The 18,274-nt window shown below is 40.6% G+C and overlaps 2 protein-coding genes across 51 annotated transcripts in view; one reads left to right on the top strand and one right to left on the bottom strand.

Annotated features, from left to right (window-relative positions):
- LOC105495208 (erythrocyte membrane protein band 4.1) overlaps positions 1–18,274 on the top strand; it is a 234,181-nt gene that overhangs the window by 80,824 nt on the left and 135,083 nt on the right. For 43 of the 50 annotated variants that reach the window (XM_071097455.1, XM_071097393.1, XM_071097329.1 and 40 more), the window contains exon 2: positions 16,340–16,817. In XM_071097455.1, the coding sequence (XP_070953556.1) occupies positions 16,347–16,817 (471 nt within the window). In that variant the 5' untranslated portion in view covers positions 16,340–16,346. The remainder of the gene's footprint in view (positions 1–16,339; positions 16,818–18,274) is intronic. The other 7 variants (XM_071097457.1, XM_071097384.1, XM_071097485.1 and 4 more) reach the window with 1 other exon arrangement.
- Positions 11,281–11,728, bottom strand: LOC105494578 (large ribosomal subunit protein eL27-like). The gene has a single exon (XM_071097503.1). It carries the CDS (start codon positions 11,698–11,700, stop codon positions 11,290–11,292), a length of 411 nt encoding a protein of 136 aa, XP_070953604.1. The 5' UTR covers positions 11,701–11,728; the 3' UTR covers positions 11,281–11,289.

Here is an 18,274-nt window from a genome sequence, read left to right as displayed (position 1 = left end):
GGTGCCTGCCACCACGCCTGGCTAATTTTTGTATTTTTAGTGGAGACGGGGTTTCACCATGTTGACCAGGCTGGTCTTGAATTCCTTACCTCAAGTGATCCACCTGCTTCGGCTTCTCAAAGTGCTGGGATTACAGGCATGAGCCACTGCGCCTGGCTGCATTTACTCTTTAGACAAAATTTTAACACACTTGGCTATCTGGTTTCTGAATCAGTGTAGATTAGCCAATAACAGATTAGAAGAGACATTGGAAGATGCTTGTTGGCAGGCCACTTTGACATCAGCAAAAAATGTGAGTTAACTCTTCAAATGAGCAAACAGGAAACTAATAAAGGCAGATACAAAAAATTAAAAAGCACAGTATTCAGATATCTTTCTGAAAGAGCTAATCATCCCTGTAGACTTCAGTAGCCCATGAGGACATTAGCACTGCATAGTAATTGAGGTTCATAATGATGACTATATCAATAAAGGCTCAATTATGGTCTATAGGTTTAAAAAATGAAACAAGGAAGCATATGATCCATTTCATAAAGATTTCCATCTAGAACGGATCAAATAATAAACTTTGACAGTTTTTTTTCTTTTGAGACAGGGTCTCACTCTTATCACCCAGTTTGGAGTGCAGCAATCACAGCTCACTATAGCCTCGACCTCCCGGGCTCAGCTGATCCTCCCACCTCAGGCTCACCACTCCATACCCACCCCTACCCTGTCCCTGTAGCTGGGACTACAGGTGCATGCTACCATGCCCAGCTAATTTTTTGTATCCTTTATAGAGATAAGGTTTCACCATGTTGTCCATACCAGACTGATCTTGAACTCCTGGGCTCAAGTGATTTGCCTGCTTAGGCTTCCCAAAGTGTGCTAGGATTACAGGCTTGAGCCACGGCACCCAGCCCACTTTGACACTTAAAAGGAATAAAACTCAATTCCGTGGAAATGATTTTTGTTTGTTTGTTTGTTTCACATCATCTTCATTGATGCTCAGTAATCATTGATCCAGTAGTGTATTTTCTGGGAGGGCCCGGGCCCAGGTGGTGTACTTTTAGACTATATTCAGACATCTTCTAAGTATATGCCTGAATTCTCTAGAGAAGTAAAGAATGCATTTTCATCTTCTTAGAAGAAGATGAGTAAGTCTGTTTATTTAAAAATATCTTTGAATGAGTTGATTCAGCGGTATTAGTCACCATAGAAATGACTTAAATTAAAAACCAAGTTTTTGAAAACAGCATGATCATGCTGAGTGACATTCCTGATTCACTCAGTTTGGCAAGTATTTTTTTTTTTTTTTTAGACAGAGTCTCGCTCTGTTGCCCAGGCTGGAGTGCAGTAGTGTGATGGTGATTCACTGCAGCCTCTAACTCCTGGGCAGGAGGAGGCAGTTCTCCCACCTCAGCTTCCCGTGTAGCTGGGACTACAGGCTCATGAAACTATGCTTGGCTAATTTTTTTTTTTTTTTCCTTTAGTAGGGACATGGTCTCACTATGTTGCCCAGGCTGGTCTCGAACTCCTGGGCTCAAGCAATCCTCCCACCTTGGACTCCCGAAGGGCTAGGATTACAGGTGTGAGCCACTGCAAGCCTTTATAAAGAGTAATTTAAGATCCAAATAATTTCAAGAAGATAGAGGAAGAATTCTGAAGAAACTCTTCTGTAAATTTTAAATTACCATTTTCATCCAAAGACCACATTGGTGATTATCCTATTCTAGAGGTGCTAATTAGTGTACTTAAATTGAGTTAGAAAGGGAAGATACTTTCCTGTGGTTTTGGGGGATTGATTTTTATCGGGAAAGAAGCTGTTTTTTAGCATAGTTTTGAAACCTTTGTATTTGAACATATTTTCTTTCTGTCTGAAAGAATGTCACTAGATTCTGTTCTCTGACTAGAGAAGTAAAAGGGCCTATTATCCTTCACTTTTGCTTTCCCCCCCTTATTCTCCTAATCCAAATGGTAACTCTGAATCTATAATGTAGCCTTTCTCTGGTGTCCACGGGGATATTGGGGGTAGAGGAGAAATAATATACCCTTTAAAAAATAACCCATTTGTGTAACTATTCTAATGTCCCTTTTGTTTATTTTTATTTTTCAAAGACAGGGTCTTGCTCTGTCAACCAGGCTGGAGTGCAGTGGTGCAGTTATACCTCACTGCAGCCTCAAATTCCTGGGCTCAAGCAATTCTCCTGCCTCAGCCTCCCAGGTAGCTATGACTATAGGCATGCAACACCATGCCCGGTTAATATTTTTATTTTTATTTTTTTAAGAAACAGGATCTTGCTATGTTGCCCAGGCTGGTTTGGAACTCCTAGTCTCAAGTGATAGTCCTGTTTTGGTCCCCCAGAGTGTTGGGATTATAGCTGTGAGCCACTGTGCCCAACCCCTTTTGTATTCTTTCTTCTTTCCTTTTTGTAAAATCTTAGCATTGAATTCAGTTAATGTAAGGACCCACTTACTGGAAGAATCCGTTTTCTGGCATCTACAACAGATGGGCATTCTGCTTGTGTGAGTAGTTTTGGTGATAATAAGCTCACTATTCCCAAGCAGCTCATTTAATTATTAAGAATTTCTTCCTTTTATTTTATTTAGATGAAAACTAAGTCTCTGTAATTTCTGTGGACTAATGAATTCTACCCTTAGGAGTCACATGAAATTCAGCAGGTCTTGAAATTTGTTAGAGCAGCAATCACTTTCCTGCTTTGAATTCTCTTTTTCTAGGCGAAAGGTCCCAATATCGTTCAGTTATTTATTTTATGACATGGTTTCAAATTCCATCATTATCTTCTATCTGTAACAGATTCTTTCTCTCTAAAATAGATTACTGTATGTAAAATAGAATGTAAGATTTAAGATGTAGTATAAATACTGAGAACTGAGGGGCTATTACTGTCCACAATCTTCAGATAGAGAATCAAATTCAGGAGGTCGGAGACTAAGTTTGTCTTTCTTACTAGAGTAGCCCCACTACTTACTCTAGGAGTGCTCTGGTCACTATAAGTCTAGAAATGCAGATAAAGATTGTAAGCTGTTTTAGAATTTCATTTCTGTTGGGCCATGTTCAATCAAGGACTTAAGATCCTTTTTAGTGTGTGAACTATTGTCAAATTGGGTAACCTCCAAGGGCGGAGGTTAGTGAGGTAGGCAAAAGCCAAATCATTCTAGGATATAATTTAAGTGAGAAGTGAAGAAGACTCATACAAACATAATAGCAGTAGAGAAGCTGAAAAATAGGCTGGTTCTAAATATATTTTGGTAGTAGACTCTATAGAGTTAACAGATGAATTTGGTTAGGAAGGGAAATGGAGAAGGCTAAGAGAATGACAGCCCTTATGATTCTGCTTTGAGATACTGGATGATATGATTGAGCCACTTATGGGAACAGGAAAAACAGAATTAAGAATTTTATTTTGGGCATGTTTTATTGAGATACTTGCCAGATATTAATCTCTCTTCTCTATTTTATTTCAGTTTTTTTTTTTTTTTTTTTTTTGAGATGGAGTCTTACTCTGTCACCCAGGCTGGGGTGCCATGGTGCAATCTCGGCTCACTGCAACCTCTGCCTCCCGGGTTCAAGCGATTCTCTTGCCTAAGCCTCCCAAGTAGCTGGGATTACAGGCACCTGCCACCACGCCCAGCTAATTTTTTTTTTTTTTGAGACAGTTTTTTTGCTCTTGTTGCCCAGGCTGGAGTGCCATGGCATGATCTCAGCTCACTGCAACCTCTGCCTCCCAGGTTTAAGTGATTCTCCTGCCTCAGCCTCCCGAGTAGCTGGGATTACAGGCATGTGCCACCACATCCGGCTAATTTTGTATTTTTAGTAGAGACAGGATTTCTCCATGTTGGTCAGGCTGGTCTCGAACTCCTGACCTCAGGTGATCACCTGCCTCAGCCTCCCATAGTGCTGGGATTACAGGCATGAGCCACCGTGCCTGGCCAATTTTTTTTTTTTTTTGTATTTTTAGTAGAGATGGGGTTTCACCATGTTGGTCAGGCTGGTCTCGAACTCCTGACCTCAGGTAATCCACCCGCCTCAGGCTCCCAAAATGCTGGAATTACAGGTGTGAGCCACTGTGCTCGGCCTTATTTTGGTTCTGTTACCATTTATCAAAGTGGGCCAAAGGAGGTATATTATAAAAAAATGCCTTTAGGCTCCAATATGCAACTGCCGGCATTAATAAGAAGTGTGCTAGTGAGAATAAGCTAGAGAAACTAAGGGCAGCAGGAGTTCTTAAACCTTGGTTGCAAGGCTTTTCAAGTTTCTGTGCTCAGTATTGATTTCAGCTTCCCTAGGGATTCCTATTGTGAATATTCACTGATAACCTGAATTTACCCAGTCATTTGTTGAATTTCCCTCTGTCTCTAGCCTCTTCTGCCTCCACTTTATCTACTTCCCTACTTAAAAGCTTTCAGTGGCTCTCAGGAATCAAGTCCCAACAATTTAGCATGATATTCAAGTCGTTTTATAATGTGTCTTTGCCTGTCTCTTCCTGTTTCATTCCATCTTCACGTACACTCTGGAAAGAGCAAAAAAAGAAATATGTACATGAGTCGGAAACTTGAGACTGGTGGAAATAGAGGTGGTCTTGGCCAGATTGAATAGCCTGTGTGTAACTTCTCAACAGATAGGGGTTTTGTTAACAGAGAAGCATCTCTGGGGTAGAAGCATCTGAAGTACTGTGTTTTACAGAGACAGATACTAGCCTGAGAATTTATAACAGAATCATCACCATGTTTAATGGTTTCATTAATGCATGACTCCAAGATCTAAAAAATCTAAAATTTTTTTTAACCACCCAGAGTTTATTTTCTGGGAAATGAGAATGTCTACCTTGTAGAGTGGTTGTAAGGCATGTAGAATAATATGTGGCATTTAGGTACTCAATATATGCTAGCTGCTATTATTATTGTTGCTTTTGGAATCTAATTTTTTTATTTTTGAGAGATAGGGTTTCACCTTGTCACCTGTGCTGGAGTGTAGTGGTAGGATCATGACTCACTGTAGCCTTGACCTCTGGGCTCAAGTGATCCTCCTACCTCAGACTCCCAAGTAGCTGGGATTACAGGGGCATGTCACCACACTTGGCTAATTTTTTATTTTTTGCAGAGACGAGGTCTTTCTATGTTGCCTAGGCTGGTCTCAAACTCCTGGGCTCAAGCTATCCTCCTGCCTTGGCCACCCAAAGTGCTGGCGTTACAGGTGTAAGCCACTGTGCCTGGCCATGGAATTTTAAACAGTAGCTCTATTCTAACCTTATCTCCCCCTACTGCCCTATTGTAGCGCTATTTCAGCTAGTCTGGAATTGTTACTAGTTTCTTTGGACTTAAAATGTTCTTAACAATACTGGTTCTCCTGCGTGGAATTCCATTTGCCTATTGCACTTCAAGTCTCTTCCTATTGACATCTATAGTCCTCCCTCAAAGCATTATTTATTTATTTTTTGAGATGGAATCTTACTCTTTTGCCCAGGCTAGAGTGCAGTGGTGCCATCTTGGCTCAGTGCAACCTCTGCCTCCTGGGTTCAAGCCATTCTCCTGCCTCAGCCTCCCAAGTAGCTAGGATTATAAGTGTGCACCACCATGTGCAGCTAATTTTTGTATTTTTAGTACAGACAGAGTTTCGCCCTGTTGGTCAGGCTGGTCACAAACTCCTGACCGCAGGTCATCTGCCTGCCTTGGCATCCCAAAGTGCTGGGATTACAGGTGTGAGCCACTGTGCCTGGTGGTTTTTTTTTTTTTTTTTCCAGTGAGCTAATTTGAAGAGTAATACCTAGCATTAAATCATCAAACTTCATCCCTAAATGGTGATTATAAAGGAAATTTTGTTAATGCTGCCAAACTGCAATGTTTTTGTGAAGTTTTTCACTCAAGAAGCATTAATGGAGCACTGACTCAATGTTACAAAGAGATGTTAAAAAAGAAAGAAACCATTCAGTCTTTTCAGTCTGCTCAGTATGTTTTTCTTTTTTCTTTTTTTTAAGGTTTGATTTGTCTGAAATTAACAGATGCACACTTTTTTTTTTTTTTTTTGGTGACGGAGTCTTACTCTGTTGCCCAGGCTGGAGTGCAGTGGCGTGATCTCCGCTCACTGCAAGCTCCACTCCCCGGGTTCATGCCATTCTCCTGCCTCAGCCCCCGGAGTAGCTGGGACTACAGGCGCCCGCCACATGCCCTGCTAATTTTTTTTTTTTTTTTTTTGGTATTTTTAGTAGAGACGGGGTTTCACAGTGTTCGCCAGGATGGTCTCGATCTCCTGACCTCGGGATCTGCCCGCCTCGGCCTCCCAAAGTGCTGGGATTACAGGTGTGAGCCACTGTGCCCAGCTAGATGCACACTTTTAAAACAAGTGTATCTTTGATACCAGATGGGGTGTAATTCATAGGGTTTTGAGGATTAGGATTGAGATGGAATGGTAACTCATCACTTTTTCTTCAGTGTTGGGTAGATTCTTTTTTTGTTTGTTTGTTTAAATCAAAAGACCTCTTTCTGACATTAAATAAATGGATACCTCCTTTTGGATTTTATATCCGGAATGAAAATAGTGTCATTTACATAGGGAAGAGCCTGTTTGTAGAGCATTTATCCTGTTTTTGCTGCCTGACTTCTTTGTATCTTTTCCTCTGTACCCATCCTACCATTTGTAACACGAAGAACTTGACTGCATGGTATTTGTCCCGAGAAGTTTATTTGAGCTTTTAGTAAGTGATCCATAGGATTTTTTTTTCTTTTTGCTATTTATTTTTTGTTTAATTCATATTAACCTCAGAGCTAACTGAAAGTATCAGCAAACTTTATCAGTTTCATTTTATATTTTCTCTCTCTCTCTTTTTTTCTTTTCTCTTATTAATAGCATTGCTACTGATGTGTACAGGGCTGGAAAGAACATAGATGCAAACTCTCCTTAATCATTCATTTTTATGTTTTATCTTGTATAGACTGAGTTGTAGCATCTTTGCTGAATACTGCATTATTTGAATTACTGATTGTTTTCTAGCATTTAATGTATGGTATTAGCTGAAGTTGGTTTCAGTATGTTTCAGTAGAATTCTTTTGCCTTTCTACCTATGTGCCTGTTCCTTAATTATGTTTTCATTTATTCTTATGTTCAGCTTGTTTTTTACATATGTCCCATTATGTGGCAAAATGTCTCAGTTCTGTACTCATAGATGTTATCCTCTAACTCTTCATATGTCTTAATTGGATTTGGATCATAATCCCAAAAGACACAATCCTAAACACCATAATCCGAAATGTTAAAATCCTGAATGATCAAAATCCCTGAAGCCTAAATCTCTGAAGTCTAAAATCCCTAATGTCTTCAATCCCCAAAATCACAATCACAGGATAGTTGCTTCATGTTAGGCAGAACTATTACTTTATTGTGTTTATTTGGAAATTCAATATGGTTTAAGGAGATGCATATAGATGCCAGGTTGACAAGGGGTAGAGTTATAGACTTAGTTTTAGAGATGTCAGTTTGACTGGATTAAGGAATACCTAGAAACCTGGTAAAATATTGTTTGGGATGTGTCTGTGAGGATGTTTCCAGAGGAGATTAGTGTGTAAGTCTTGTGGATTAGGTGGGGGAGATCTGCCCTCATTTTTAGTGGGCACCATCAAATTGGCTGGGGGGCCCAGAAAGAACAAATACAGAAGGCATGTGTGTCTCTGAGAGCTGGGACAGACTTTTCTTCTGCTGTGTTGGATATCAGAACTATAGGCTTCTCAGCCTTTGGACTCAAGGACTTATACCAGTAGCACCCCAGGTCTTGAGGATGAGAGTTATACCATCAATTTTTCTGGTTCTGAGGCCTTCAGTCTTGGACTGACCTATGCCACCGGCATCCCAGAGTCTCCAGCTTGCACACAGCCTGTTGTGGAACTTCTCAGCCACCACAATCATGTGAGCCAATTCCCCTAGTAAATCCTCCATCATGTATCTATGTACGTATCCTATTGGTTCTGTCGCTCTGGAGAACCCTGACTAATAGAGATTTGGTATTAGAGAGGCTGAATGTCATTCCTTCTTACTGTATTCCTTACAACACAATGAAAGATCTGTGAAATTGTTTCCTCGTAGAAAGGCTGTGATAAGTTAAGGTATGAGGCTACTTAATGGTGAAAGATAGAAGTTTAAAAGCTAATTATTATTGCTGCTGTGAAAGCAGAATGTTGCTTAATTGCAATGGCCAAGCAATAACAAAACTTTCCAATGGACCGCATATACTTACAAAATTTGTAGACCACAACCACTCTCCAAAACAAGTGCAGTGAGTGTTTTGAACGTCATACAAGAATTGAAAATGCATGCGAAAAATACAGGAAATCTCCCCTGCCAAATTATATTCAATTGTGTACGAGTACTGCCCCTTCACACATTGCCCCTTCATACTTGCCTTTAAAAAACACCCTTCATTACAGAATAAAAAGAATTTGACAAGCTCGGTGACCTTCTGAACCAAAAACTCTTGTCGATATTGAGGTTCCTCCACTGTTGCAAAGCACGTTAAATGGTGAACTATTCTTGATAAGGGATTTGACTGTTGAAGAGGATAGACTTCTTATATTTACCAGTAAATCTAATATAGCAAAACTAGCACATGCTTCACTTTGGCTAATGGATGGTACTTTTGAAACTGTCCTCACTTTTTTTTTTAATCACCTGTATATAATTCATGCCCCCATTGAATCTGAAAATTCTAGAACTTACCTACTAGTTTATGTATTAGTGACTAGAAAAAGTGAAACGCCTTATAAATGTTTGTTTGAAGATTTGGTAGACTTGGCAGAAGAAAATGGATTTTGATTGAATCCCTGAATCGTAATGACAGATTTGGAATGTGGTGCAATCAAGGCTTCTAAAAGTGAATTTCAAGATGTTACAGATAAAGTTTGTTCCATTGAGCCGCAATGCATTTGGCAGAAACTTCAGATGAATGGATTGGCCACATAATACAGCAAGGATGAAAGTTTCAGTTTAAAAGTGCATTGTGGCAGGCTTACGTTATCCTAGCACTTTGGTAGGTCAAGGCTGGAAGATCACTTGAGCCTAGGAGTTCTAGACCAGCCTGGCAACATGGTGAAACCCCATCTGTCCCCAAAATACAAAAACAAATTAGCCAGACTTGGTGGTGCGTGCTTGTAGTCTCAGCTACTTAGGAGGCTGAAGTAGAAGGATGGTTTGAGCTGGGGAGATGGAGGTTGCAGTGAGCTGAGAGTATGCCATCGCACTCCAGCCTGGGCCACAGAGCCAGACCCTGTCTCAAAAAAAAATAATAATAAAATAAATTTTAAAAATTTAAAAAGCACATTATGATGTCACTAGGGGAGGGTTGAGAAAAAAAAATAAAAGTGCATGATAGGTGTGGTGGCTCACTCCTGTAATCCCAGCACTTTGGGAGGCTGAGGCAGGATGATCGTTTGCGCCCAGGAGTTTGAAACTAGCCTGGGCAACATGGTGAAACTCCATCTTTAAAAAAAAATTTTTTTTTTTTAATTAGCTGGGCATGGTTGTGTGTACCTCTAGTTCCAGCTGCTTGGGGGGCTGAGGTGGGAGAATTGCCTGAGCCCAGGAAGTTGAGGTTGCAGTGAGCGAGATTGTGCCACTGCACTCTTGCCTAGGTGGAGTGAGAACCTGTCTCAAAAAAAGTGCGTTATTTTTATTTTTAAAGTGCATTATTTGCCTGCATTGGCATTACTTCCCAGCTGATGATATTCTAGGAGCTTTTTTTTGTTTTTTGTTTTTTGTTTTTTTTGAGATAGAGTCTCACTCTGTCACCCAGGCTGGAATGCAGTGGTGCAATCTCAGCTCACTGCAACCTTGACTGCCTGGCCTCCCAGGTAGCTGGAATTACAGACGTCCACCACCACGCCCAGCTAGTTTTTGTATTTTTAGTAAAGATGGGGTTTTACCACGTTGGCCAGGCTGGCCTCGAACTTCTCACCTCAGGTGATCTGCCCATCTCAGCCTCCCAAAGTGTTGGGATTACAGGCATGAGCCACCGCACCTGTCCTCCAGGAGCTTTTAATAAATTAAAACTGCATCTGTCTGAAGAAATCAGTGAAGTTACTGACTGGTTCAAAAATAATTATGTGCACAGTAGGATAAGAAGACACACGATGGTGTTTCACTTTGATACCAGTATTGTTTTCACCAAGTTTGTGGTGTGCATGAGTGCATGTGAAACAAATTTCTGCATGCCTAAAACAACATATAAGCATGGCACAAAAGATGGGAAAATTTAACAGGAAATGCTCATGTCCATGTATGAATCATAGAAGAATTTCAAAAAGAGCAGCACCATGTATAAAATGAATGTGAATGTATTCTCTGAGGAGAGCCATTCTCTAAAAGGAAAAAAGCAGCTGTTCATTGTGATGCAAGACTGCGAAAGTCTGCCTGCTCTTATGGACCGCCTCTGCACAATTGCCCAGAATCTATCACTGTGTAATATACTTTTTCATATGTTGAGTTTTCTTTTTAGTTTTTAAAAGTTTTTTCCCCACTTGTTCAAATTGCCAGCATTATTTTTTACAATTTGCTGTGCTCTGTATTTCATCTTCACATCATTTCCATTACTGGAGGTATAAATTGTATAAAGACTTTTAGAGAGTTTGAATGTGTTTTATGCATTTTTTGCATATTTGCAAACTTGACTCCACAAGGTCCATTTTCACAACATTGACTTCGTGTGTAAGCATTGTGCATGTATGTACACGTATGTTTATTGCGGCACTGTTCACAATAGCAAAGACTTGGAACCAACCCAAATGTCCATCAATGACAGACTGGGTTAAGAAAATGTGGCACATATACACCATGGAATACTATGCAGCCATGAAAAAGGATGAGTTCATGTCCTTTGTAGGGACATGGATGCCGCTGGAAACCATCATTCTCAGCAAACTATCGCAAGAACAGAAAACCAAACACCACATGTTCTCACTCATAGGTGGGAACTGAGCAATAACACTTGGACACAGGAAGGGGAACATCACACGCAGGGCCTGTTGGTGTATGTAGGGTGGAGGAAGGGGGGAGGGATAGCATTAGGAGATATACCTAATGTAAATGATGAGTTAATGGGTGTAGCACACCAACATGGCACATGTATACATATGTAACAAACCTGCACATTGTGCACATGTACCCTAGAACTTACAGTATTAAAAAAAAAAAAAAGCATTGTGCATGTATGTAAAATACTCTTTGGGTAACTGTAATATATGGTAGCAGCCCATCATGTTTGATTTTTTTTTTCTTTTTAATTTTTAATAACCAAAACAAAGCATCTAAAACCACAGCTTTTGGAAGGACCACTTTTTCTTGCCTGTCTTGTATCTCTCTTCAAACTTGACCTTGGCCTCTTGTCGGGTCCTGCGTTTATGAGCAGGATCTCTGAAGACATCCTTATTGACGACAGTTTTGTCCAAGGGGATATCCATAGAATACCTTGTGGGCATTAGGTGATTGTAATTATAAACTTTCACAAAAGACTTGATCTTTGACCTCTTGGCAATCTTCTTCTTGCCTATGGCAGCTGTCACTTTAGGGGGGTAGTGGTCAGTTCCAGCCACCAGAGCATGACTGTAGGGGCCATCTGAGGTGCCATCATCAGTGTTCTTCATGATGACGGCTTTGCATCCAGAGTAGCGTCCAGCCAGGACAAGCACCACCTTCTCAGGCTTCATGAACTTGCCCATTTCGGCAGCAACCACTTGGGCCTACAGCAAAAAGCCCATCATGGTTTTTGATTGATCTTAAGACTTAGGTTGTTTGTCATGGTATTTCAGATGACTGCAGTTATCTAAGCTATTTTTTATGAATACACCTTGTCTGTTCATAACTTATACCAGTATGACTGTCATTAGTTACACCCGAGTGTTTATGCTTATAAAATAATGTATGTTGTTTTTGCCTATTTTATCATGTAAAGTGGCCTATGAAGTTATCTGTTGTGTTTTTATGTTTCTCAAATAAATCCCCCTTAAAAATGTAAATAAATATCTTTCAAATTTTTTTAAATTCCTTTTTCCAGAATTATATTTTTGGGATTTTGGTCTTCTGGGATTTCAACACTCGGGATTATGCCATTGAGGATTGTGTCTTTCGAGATTGTGATTGGCTCCTGTCCTAATCATTACTTCCTAAATGTGGCACAGATATCTTATCAATGGAGATACTCAGAACACTGAATCTGGGCGCTTGTCACAACTGGGTAGGAAACCTGGAATCGCCATACTCTATGGTTAAAGATTACAAAGTCTGATTAAGTGCCAAAAAGAGTTCTTAAAAATGTTAGTGGTTCACTTTTCACATTTAATATGTGATTTCACGTTTAATATGTTGCATCATTTGCTTCATTAATTAACAAGCATTTGTTGAGCACTTACTGTGTCAAGTATTTCCCACTGTTCATATTCCACTTGCTAAAAGCAGCGTTTTACAGTCTTTGTTTCTTAGGCATTTTGAGGTACGTTCTCAAAGTGATTGTAATAGTGGTTTTCTGTGCTTCCTACTCAAAATGTGCTCAGTGGGCCAGCAGCATCGGCAATATCTTATTAGAATTGTAGAATCTCAGGCCCCATTCCAGACCTATTGAATCAGACCCCTCATAGTGAAGCAGGATATTTCCCTGGCTTCTTCATGGAAATTGTGACAGGCGTACCTTGTTTACTCAGCCTGCCACTCTCAACTCCTCGTGGGAAGGAGCGTGTGAGTGAACAAGGCAGGAACTGGAGTGCACAAGCGCTGGAACCAGCTGGCTGCATTGGTGCTTGCAGGACTCAAGGCCATGCGGGTCCCACAGCAGTATCCAGGGGGCAGTATCTGCATCCCTCGAAGTCCCAGCGGACGTGTTACAATGCTCTTTTAGCTCTGCCATCCATGAACAACTTAAGTGTTAGCAGCTTGATGGGCCCTTTACCTTTCTGAGTGAGGCAGAGGTCCAGTGTGACAGCCTTTTGTATCTGTACACATAGCTCCCGTGCTCTTGTCCGGCATCCAGGAAAAATGAGGTCACAGGAATGAACTGAAGAATGGTAAATATGGGGGATTTTATTGCCAATGAAAGTGGCTCTCAGCAGGAAGGGGAGCTGAAAAGGGACCAGGGGTGGGTAGATTCTCTTGCTCTGAAGTACAGCCATCTCCAGCCGAATTCTTCTCCGAAGTTATGCCATCAAACTACCCTCTGAAGTCAAGCTGCTTCTCTCCAACATCCAGCCGCTTCTCCCTCCCAGCTGAGTCTGGGGTTTTTATAGGATGGGGTGAGGTGGGGCCATGGGTGGTTTAGGAAAAGGCAACATTCCAGCAGGAAAACAGGGATATAAGTTCTCACTTTGGGCTGCAGTTTCATGCTTTTCCGCTTGAGGGTGGGGTTTCGTCAGAGACCCGTCCTTTTCTGCCTAGAATTTCTCTGCCCCCTGTCTGTATCAATAGTGGTTTTAAACAAAAATTTTTTTGAAATTTTCTTTCATTATACTGGTTAAAGTTGAAACAAGAATGTAAACTCCATGATGACATAGACCTTGACTTGTGTGTCTAGCACCTAGCATCAGTCCTGTGCTAGGTGCCTGATAAGAATTTGCTGAATGAAACAATTAGTATCATGCATTTGAAGTAAATTTACTTGAATAAATTTTGAGAATGCCTTTGTAGTTTGTATTTATCAGATATATTCAGTGAAATCAATTAATTTTTTAAAAAACTTAGGTTTTGTTTTTGTTTTGTTTTGCTTTTGTTTTTGTTTGTTTCTTTTTTTGGGACAAGGTCTCGCTCTGTCACCTAGGCTGGCATACAGTGGCATGATCATGGCTCAATGTAGCATCAGCCTCCTGGATTCAAGTGATTCTCCTGCCTCAGCTTCCCAAGTAGCTGGTACTACAGGCACACGCCACCCATGCCTGGCTAATTTTTAAATTTTTTATAAATACGATGTCTTGCTATGTTGCCCAAGCTGGTCTTGAACTCCTGAGCTCAAGTTATACTCCTGCCTCAACCTCCCAAATTGCTGGGATACAGGCGTGAGCCACCATGCCCAGCCCCAAAAAACTTTTTTTTTTTTTTTGAGATGGAGTCTCGCTCTGTTGCCCAGGCTGGAGTACAATGGCACGATCTTGGTGCACCACAACCTCCGCCTCCCGGGTTCAAGTGATTCTCCTGCCTTAGCTTCCTGAGTAGCTGGGATTACAGGCGCCTGCCACGATGCCCGGCTAATTTTTGTATTTTTAGTAGAGACGGGTCTTCACCATACTGACCAGGCTGGTCTCAAAACTCCCGACCTCAGGTGATCCGTCCACCTTGGCCTCCCAAAGTGCTGGGATTACAGGTGTGAGCCACTGCGCTTGGCCTAAAACTTTTATTAATACCTATTATATGTCAAGTACTATTCTAGGCATTGGATATACAATGATTAAAAAAAAAAAAAGTCAAGATTCATGTCCTTACAGAACTTTTAGCTGGAGAGAGGGAAGGAAGACGTTTTAGCTAGAGAGAGGGAAGAAAGACAATAAACTGGTAAACAAATATGTTAACAAAATAATTGCAGATAATAAGAGCAGTAGTCCTGTGAGGGTATCTGGAGGCTTGAAGGCGAATACTTTTAGCCAGGTTATGTGGGGAGGCCACCTAAGGCCTAAGACGGTAGTGATATGAAGGAGACCAGCCTTCAAACAGCCAGGAGAAGAGCATCGTAAGTAGAGAGAGCAGCAAGTGTGAAGGGCCTGAGGAGGGAATGAGCTAAATATAGTTTGTTCATTCATTCAGATTGTTAACATCCAGATAAAGTTACTTGATTTAGGCTGGTCCAGTGCAGTGGTGCTTACAACTAATTGATCACAACCAGTTATAGATGTCTTTGTTTCTTCTTTACTCCCACTGCTTCACTTCGCTAGCCTGAAAAATTTTTTTTAATTGCTTTATTTAGTACAGAGAAGATGAGAAGACAATGTAAATGCTTTGTGAGTGATGGTGAGGAAGTACTTTTAGTGATAGCAGTGAATCAAAGCAGAAGGTCATCAATAGTCAACTTCATTGCCCAGTGTTTTCAAAGTCCCCACGTGTGTTGGTTATTCTTTAGTAAAGTAGACGTGACAATGCTTGTTGGCTGTTATTGTGAAGCTTGACTGATAATACTGGGATTTTGAGATCAAGAGGCTAGAAGCCAAGATGTTGGAAATATGTAAGGTCAGCTGCGTGCTTTTTCCTCCTCCCCTACGAGTGAATCAACACTTGCTTTCTAAGTTTTTCTTCTGTATCTTCTTTCTCTGTTGTTAGTTTCACTTCCTACTCTTAAAAATGCTGAGCTTTTATCATGGGGAGGGGGAGAGGGGAGGGATTGCATTGGGAGTTATACCTGATGTAAATGACGAGTTGATGGGTGCTGACGAGTTGATGGGTGCAGCACACCAACATGGCACAAATATACATATGTAACAAACCTGCACGTTATGCACATGTACCCTAGAACTTAAAGTATAATAATAATAATAAATAAATAAATAAATAAATAAAAAAAATGCTGAGCTTTCAAAATCGTATTTATCAGGAGAAAAATGGGATACCTCTGGCTGGGCGTGGTGGTTCATGCCTGTAATCCCAGCTCTTAGGGAGGCAGAGGCAGGAGGATAGCTTGAGCCCAGGAGTTTGAGACCTGCCTGGGCAATATAGCGAGACACCATTCTCCACAAAAAGGAAAAAAAAAAGGGATACCTCTGAAAGAGGTTGTAATTTGGAATTGTAACACGAAAACCTAAGGAAATTTTTTGCAATTATTTCAACTGTATACTTGTCATTGCTGTTGTCCAGTCTTACAGCAAACTATCAGAATTTTACTTTTGCAATTTTAATAGAGAAGTCTCTGCATCCTAAGAAATGTAAAGAAAAAGAACAATGAAGACTTGGGGAACTTGTAAATTTCATTGTCTCTTGGGGTGTGGAGAATTTTGCAGGGAATAATTCCTGCAAATCCTACACCTTCAGATTGATACCTTCAAAGGACACTAAACCACGATCCTTTTTTAAGGAAGGATAAAACTGTATTTACTATATACAATTCTAGGCATTGGATTTAGTACGTGATGTATTTCACTAAGGTGGCCTCGGTGGGTACTATTTTAAGCTACTCTCTCTATGTGCATATCTTTAGTGACTCAAGGCATTAATATTTTATTCAGGATGTGTAGATAAGATATTTTTATAATTTAATGGAAAGTCTCATGTTTAATGGGTTGGAATTCTGTTTGTTGGCAATTAAATACCTAAGTATATTAATTTTTTAGGGTTTAGGGTTTTGCCAACAGTATTGCTTATAAGAGCCCCCCTTTTCTATCTTCTTTTTAATAGCAACATCATGACAACAGAGAAGAGTTTAGTGACTGAGGCCGAAAATTCACAGCACCAACAGAAGGAAGAGGGTGAGGGAGCCATAAACTCAGGCCAACAAGAACTTCAGCAGGAGGAATCTTGTCAAACAGTAGCCGAAGGAGATAATCAGTTTGAACAGAAGCTGAAAGCTTCTAATGGAGACACTCCTACACATGAAGACTTGACTAAGAACAAGGAGCGGACATCAGAAAGCAGAGGCCTTTCACGACTGTTCTCCTCGTTTCTCAAAAGGCCCAAATCTCAGGTGTCCGAGGAAGGAGGAGGCAAAGAAGTAGAGTCAGATAAAGAAAAAGGTGAAGGAGGTCAGAAAGAGAGAGAATTTGGAACCAGTCTTGATGAAGAGATCATTTTAAAGGCACCGATTGCAGCTCCTGAACCTGAACTCAAAACAGACCCATCTTTGGATCTTCATTCATTAAGCAGTGCAGAAACACAGGTAAGGATGTATGGATATGGGAGGTGGGCAAAGGAAGGCAGGTTATACACTTTATTTTTCATTTAAGAGTATTTGGGCTGGGCGCGGTGGCTCACGCCTGTAATTCCACCACTTTGGGAGGCTGAGGTAGGCAGATCACCTGAGGTCAGGAGTTCGAGACCAGCCTGGCCAACATGGCCAAACCCTGTCTCTACTAAAATTACAAAAATTAGCCAGGTGTGATGGCGGGTGCCTGTAATCCCAGCTACTCAGGAGGCTGAGACAGGAGAAGTTTGAACTCGGTAGGTGGAGGCTGCAGTGAGCTGAGATTGCGCCACTGCACTCCAGCCTAGGTTACAAGGGCAAGATTCCGTCTCAACAACAGGAAAAAAAAAAAAAAAAAAGAAGAGTATTTGGTTTTATTTCTTACCGGCTAGTTGACTTAGGCATTGATAGTGATAAGTAGCATCATGAAGTTTTATAGTTTCTACTCTATTTGTTTCTTTTTTTTTTTTTTTTTTTTTTTTTGAGACTGAGTCTTGCTCTGTCACCCAGGCTGGAGTGCAGTGGTGCATGGTGCGCTCTCGGCCCACTGCAACCTCCCCCTCCTGGGTTCAAGCTATTCTTCTGCTTCAACCTCCCGAATAGCTAGGATTACAGGCTCTGGCCACCATGCCCAGCTAATTTTTGTATTCTTAGTAGAGACAGAGTTTTGCTCTGTTGGCCAGTCTGGTCACAAACTCCTGACCTCAGGTAATCTGTCCACCTCAGCCTCCCAAAGTTCTGGGATTACAGACGTGAGCCACCATGCCCGGCCTATAGTTTCTACTCTAAAAAAATTAATGTAGTCATTGGAAATTTACTTTTTAAAAAGATACTTACACTTTATATGTTTATATAAAGGGTCTTGCTATTTTGCCCAGGCTAATCTCAAACTCCTGGGCTCAAGTGATCCTCCCACCTCAGCTTCCTGAGCAGCTGGCATTACAGGTGTGCACCACCATGTCTGTCCATTTACTGTTTATAAATCAAAGAATAGAAGAGAAAAAAAAAAGTATCAAATGAATGTGTTCAGCCTATATTTCATTTTATTATAATAATGGAACAAATTGAAGATTTTTCATGAGAAAAGAAAATAAAAGTGAGATGGTTTAGAGTTCATTTTTGTGGAATTATTAGGAACAGGACAGTTATCAGCAGATGTGGTTCTTTTACGTAAATCTTCCTAAAATCTGTGTGATGAATTCAAACCATCTGAAGGTGTGTGATAGATTCAAGTCATGTCTACCTTATTTTGATTATCTTCTTTAACTAGATCATATTGTCACAGAGTGTAAGATATAGATGAGGAGGTCTAGCTCTTTCTATCACCTGTGTAATGTATATTAGTCTGGGGCCTTAATTGTGACATAGTGTTGTTAAACTAAACACAAGTTGTGAGTCTGTTTATTTGTCCAAAAAAAAATAGGAAAATATTA

Source organism: Macaca nemestrina, chromosome 1 (assembly GCF_043159975.1).
Source record: "Macaca nemestrina isolate mMacNem1 chromosome 1, mMacNem.hap1, whole genome shotgun sequence".
Classification (NCBI taxonomy): domain Eukaryota; kingdom Metazoa; phylum Chordata; class Mammalia; order Primates; family Cercopithecidae; genus Macaca; species Macaca nemestrina.
Note: the sequence above shows the minus strand (reverse complement) of the source record. Positions and strands in the feature narration are given on the sequence as shown.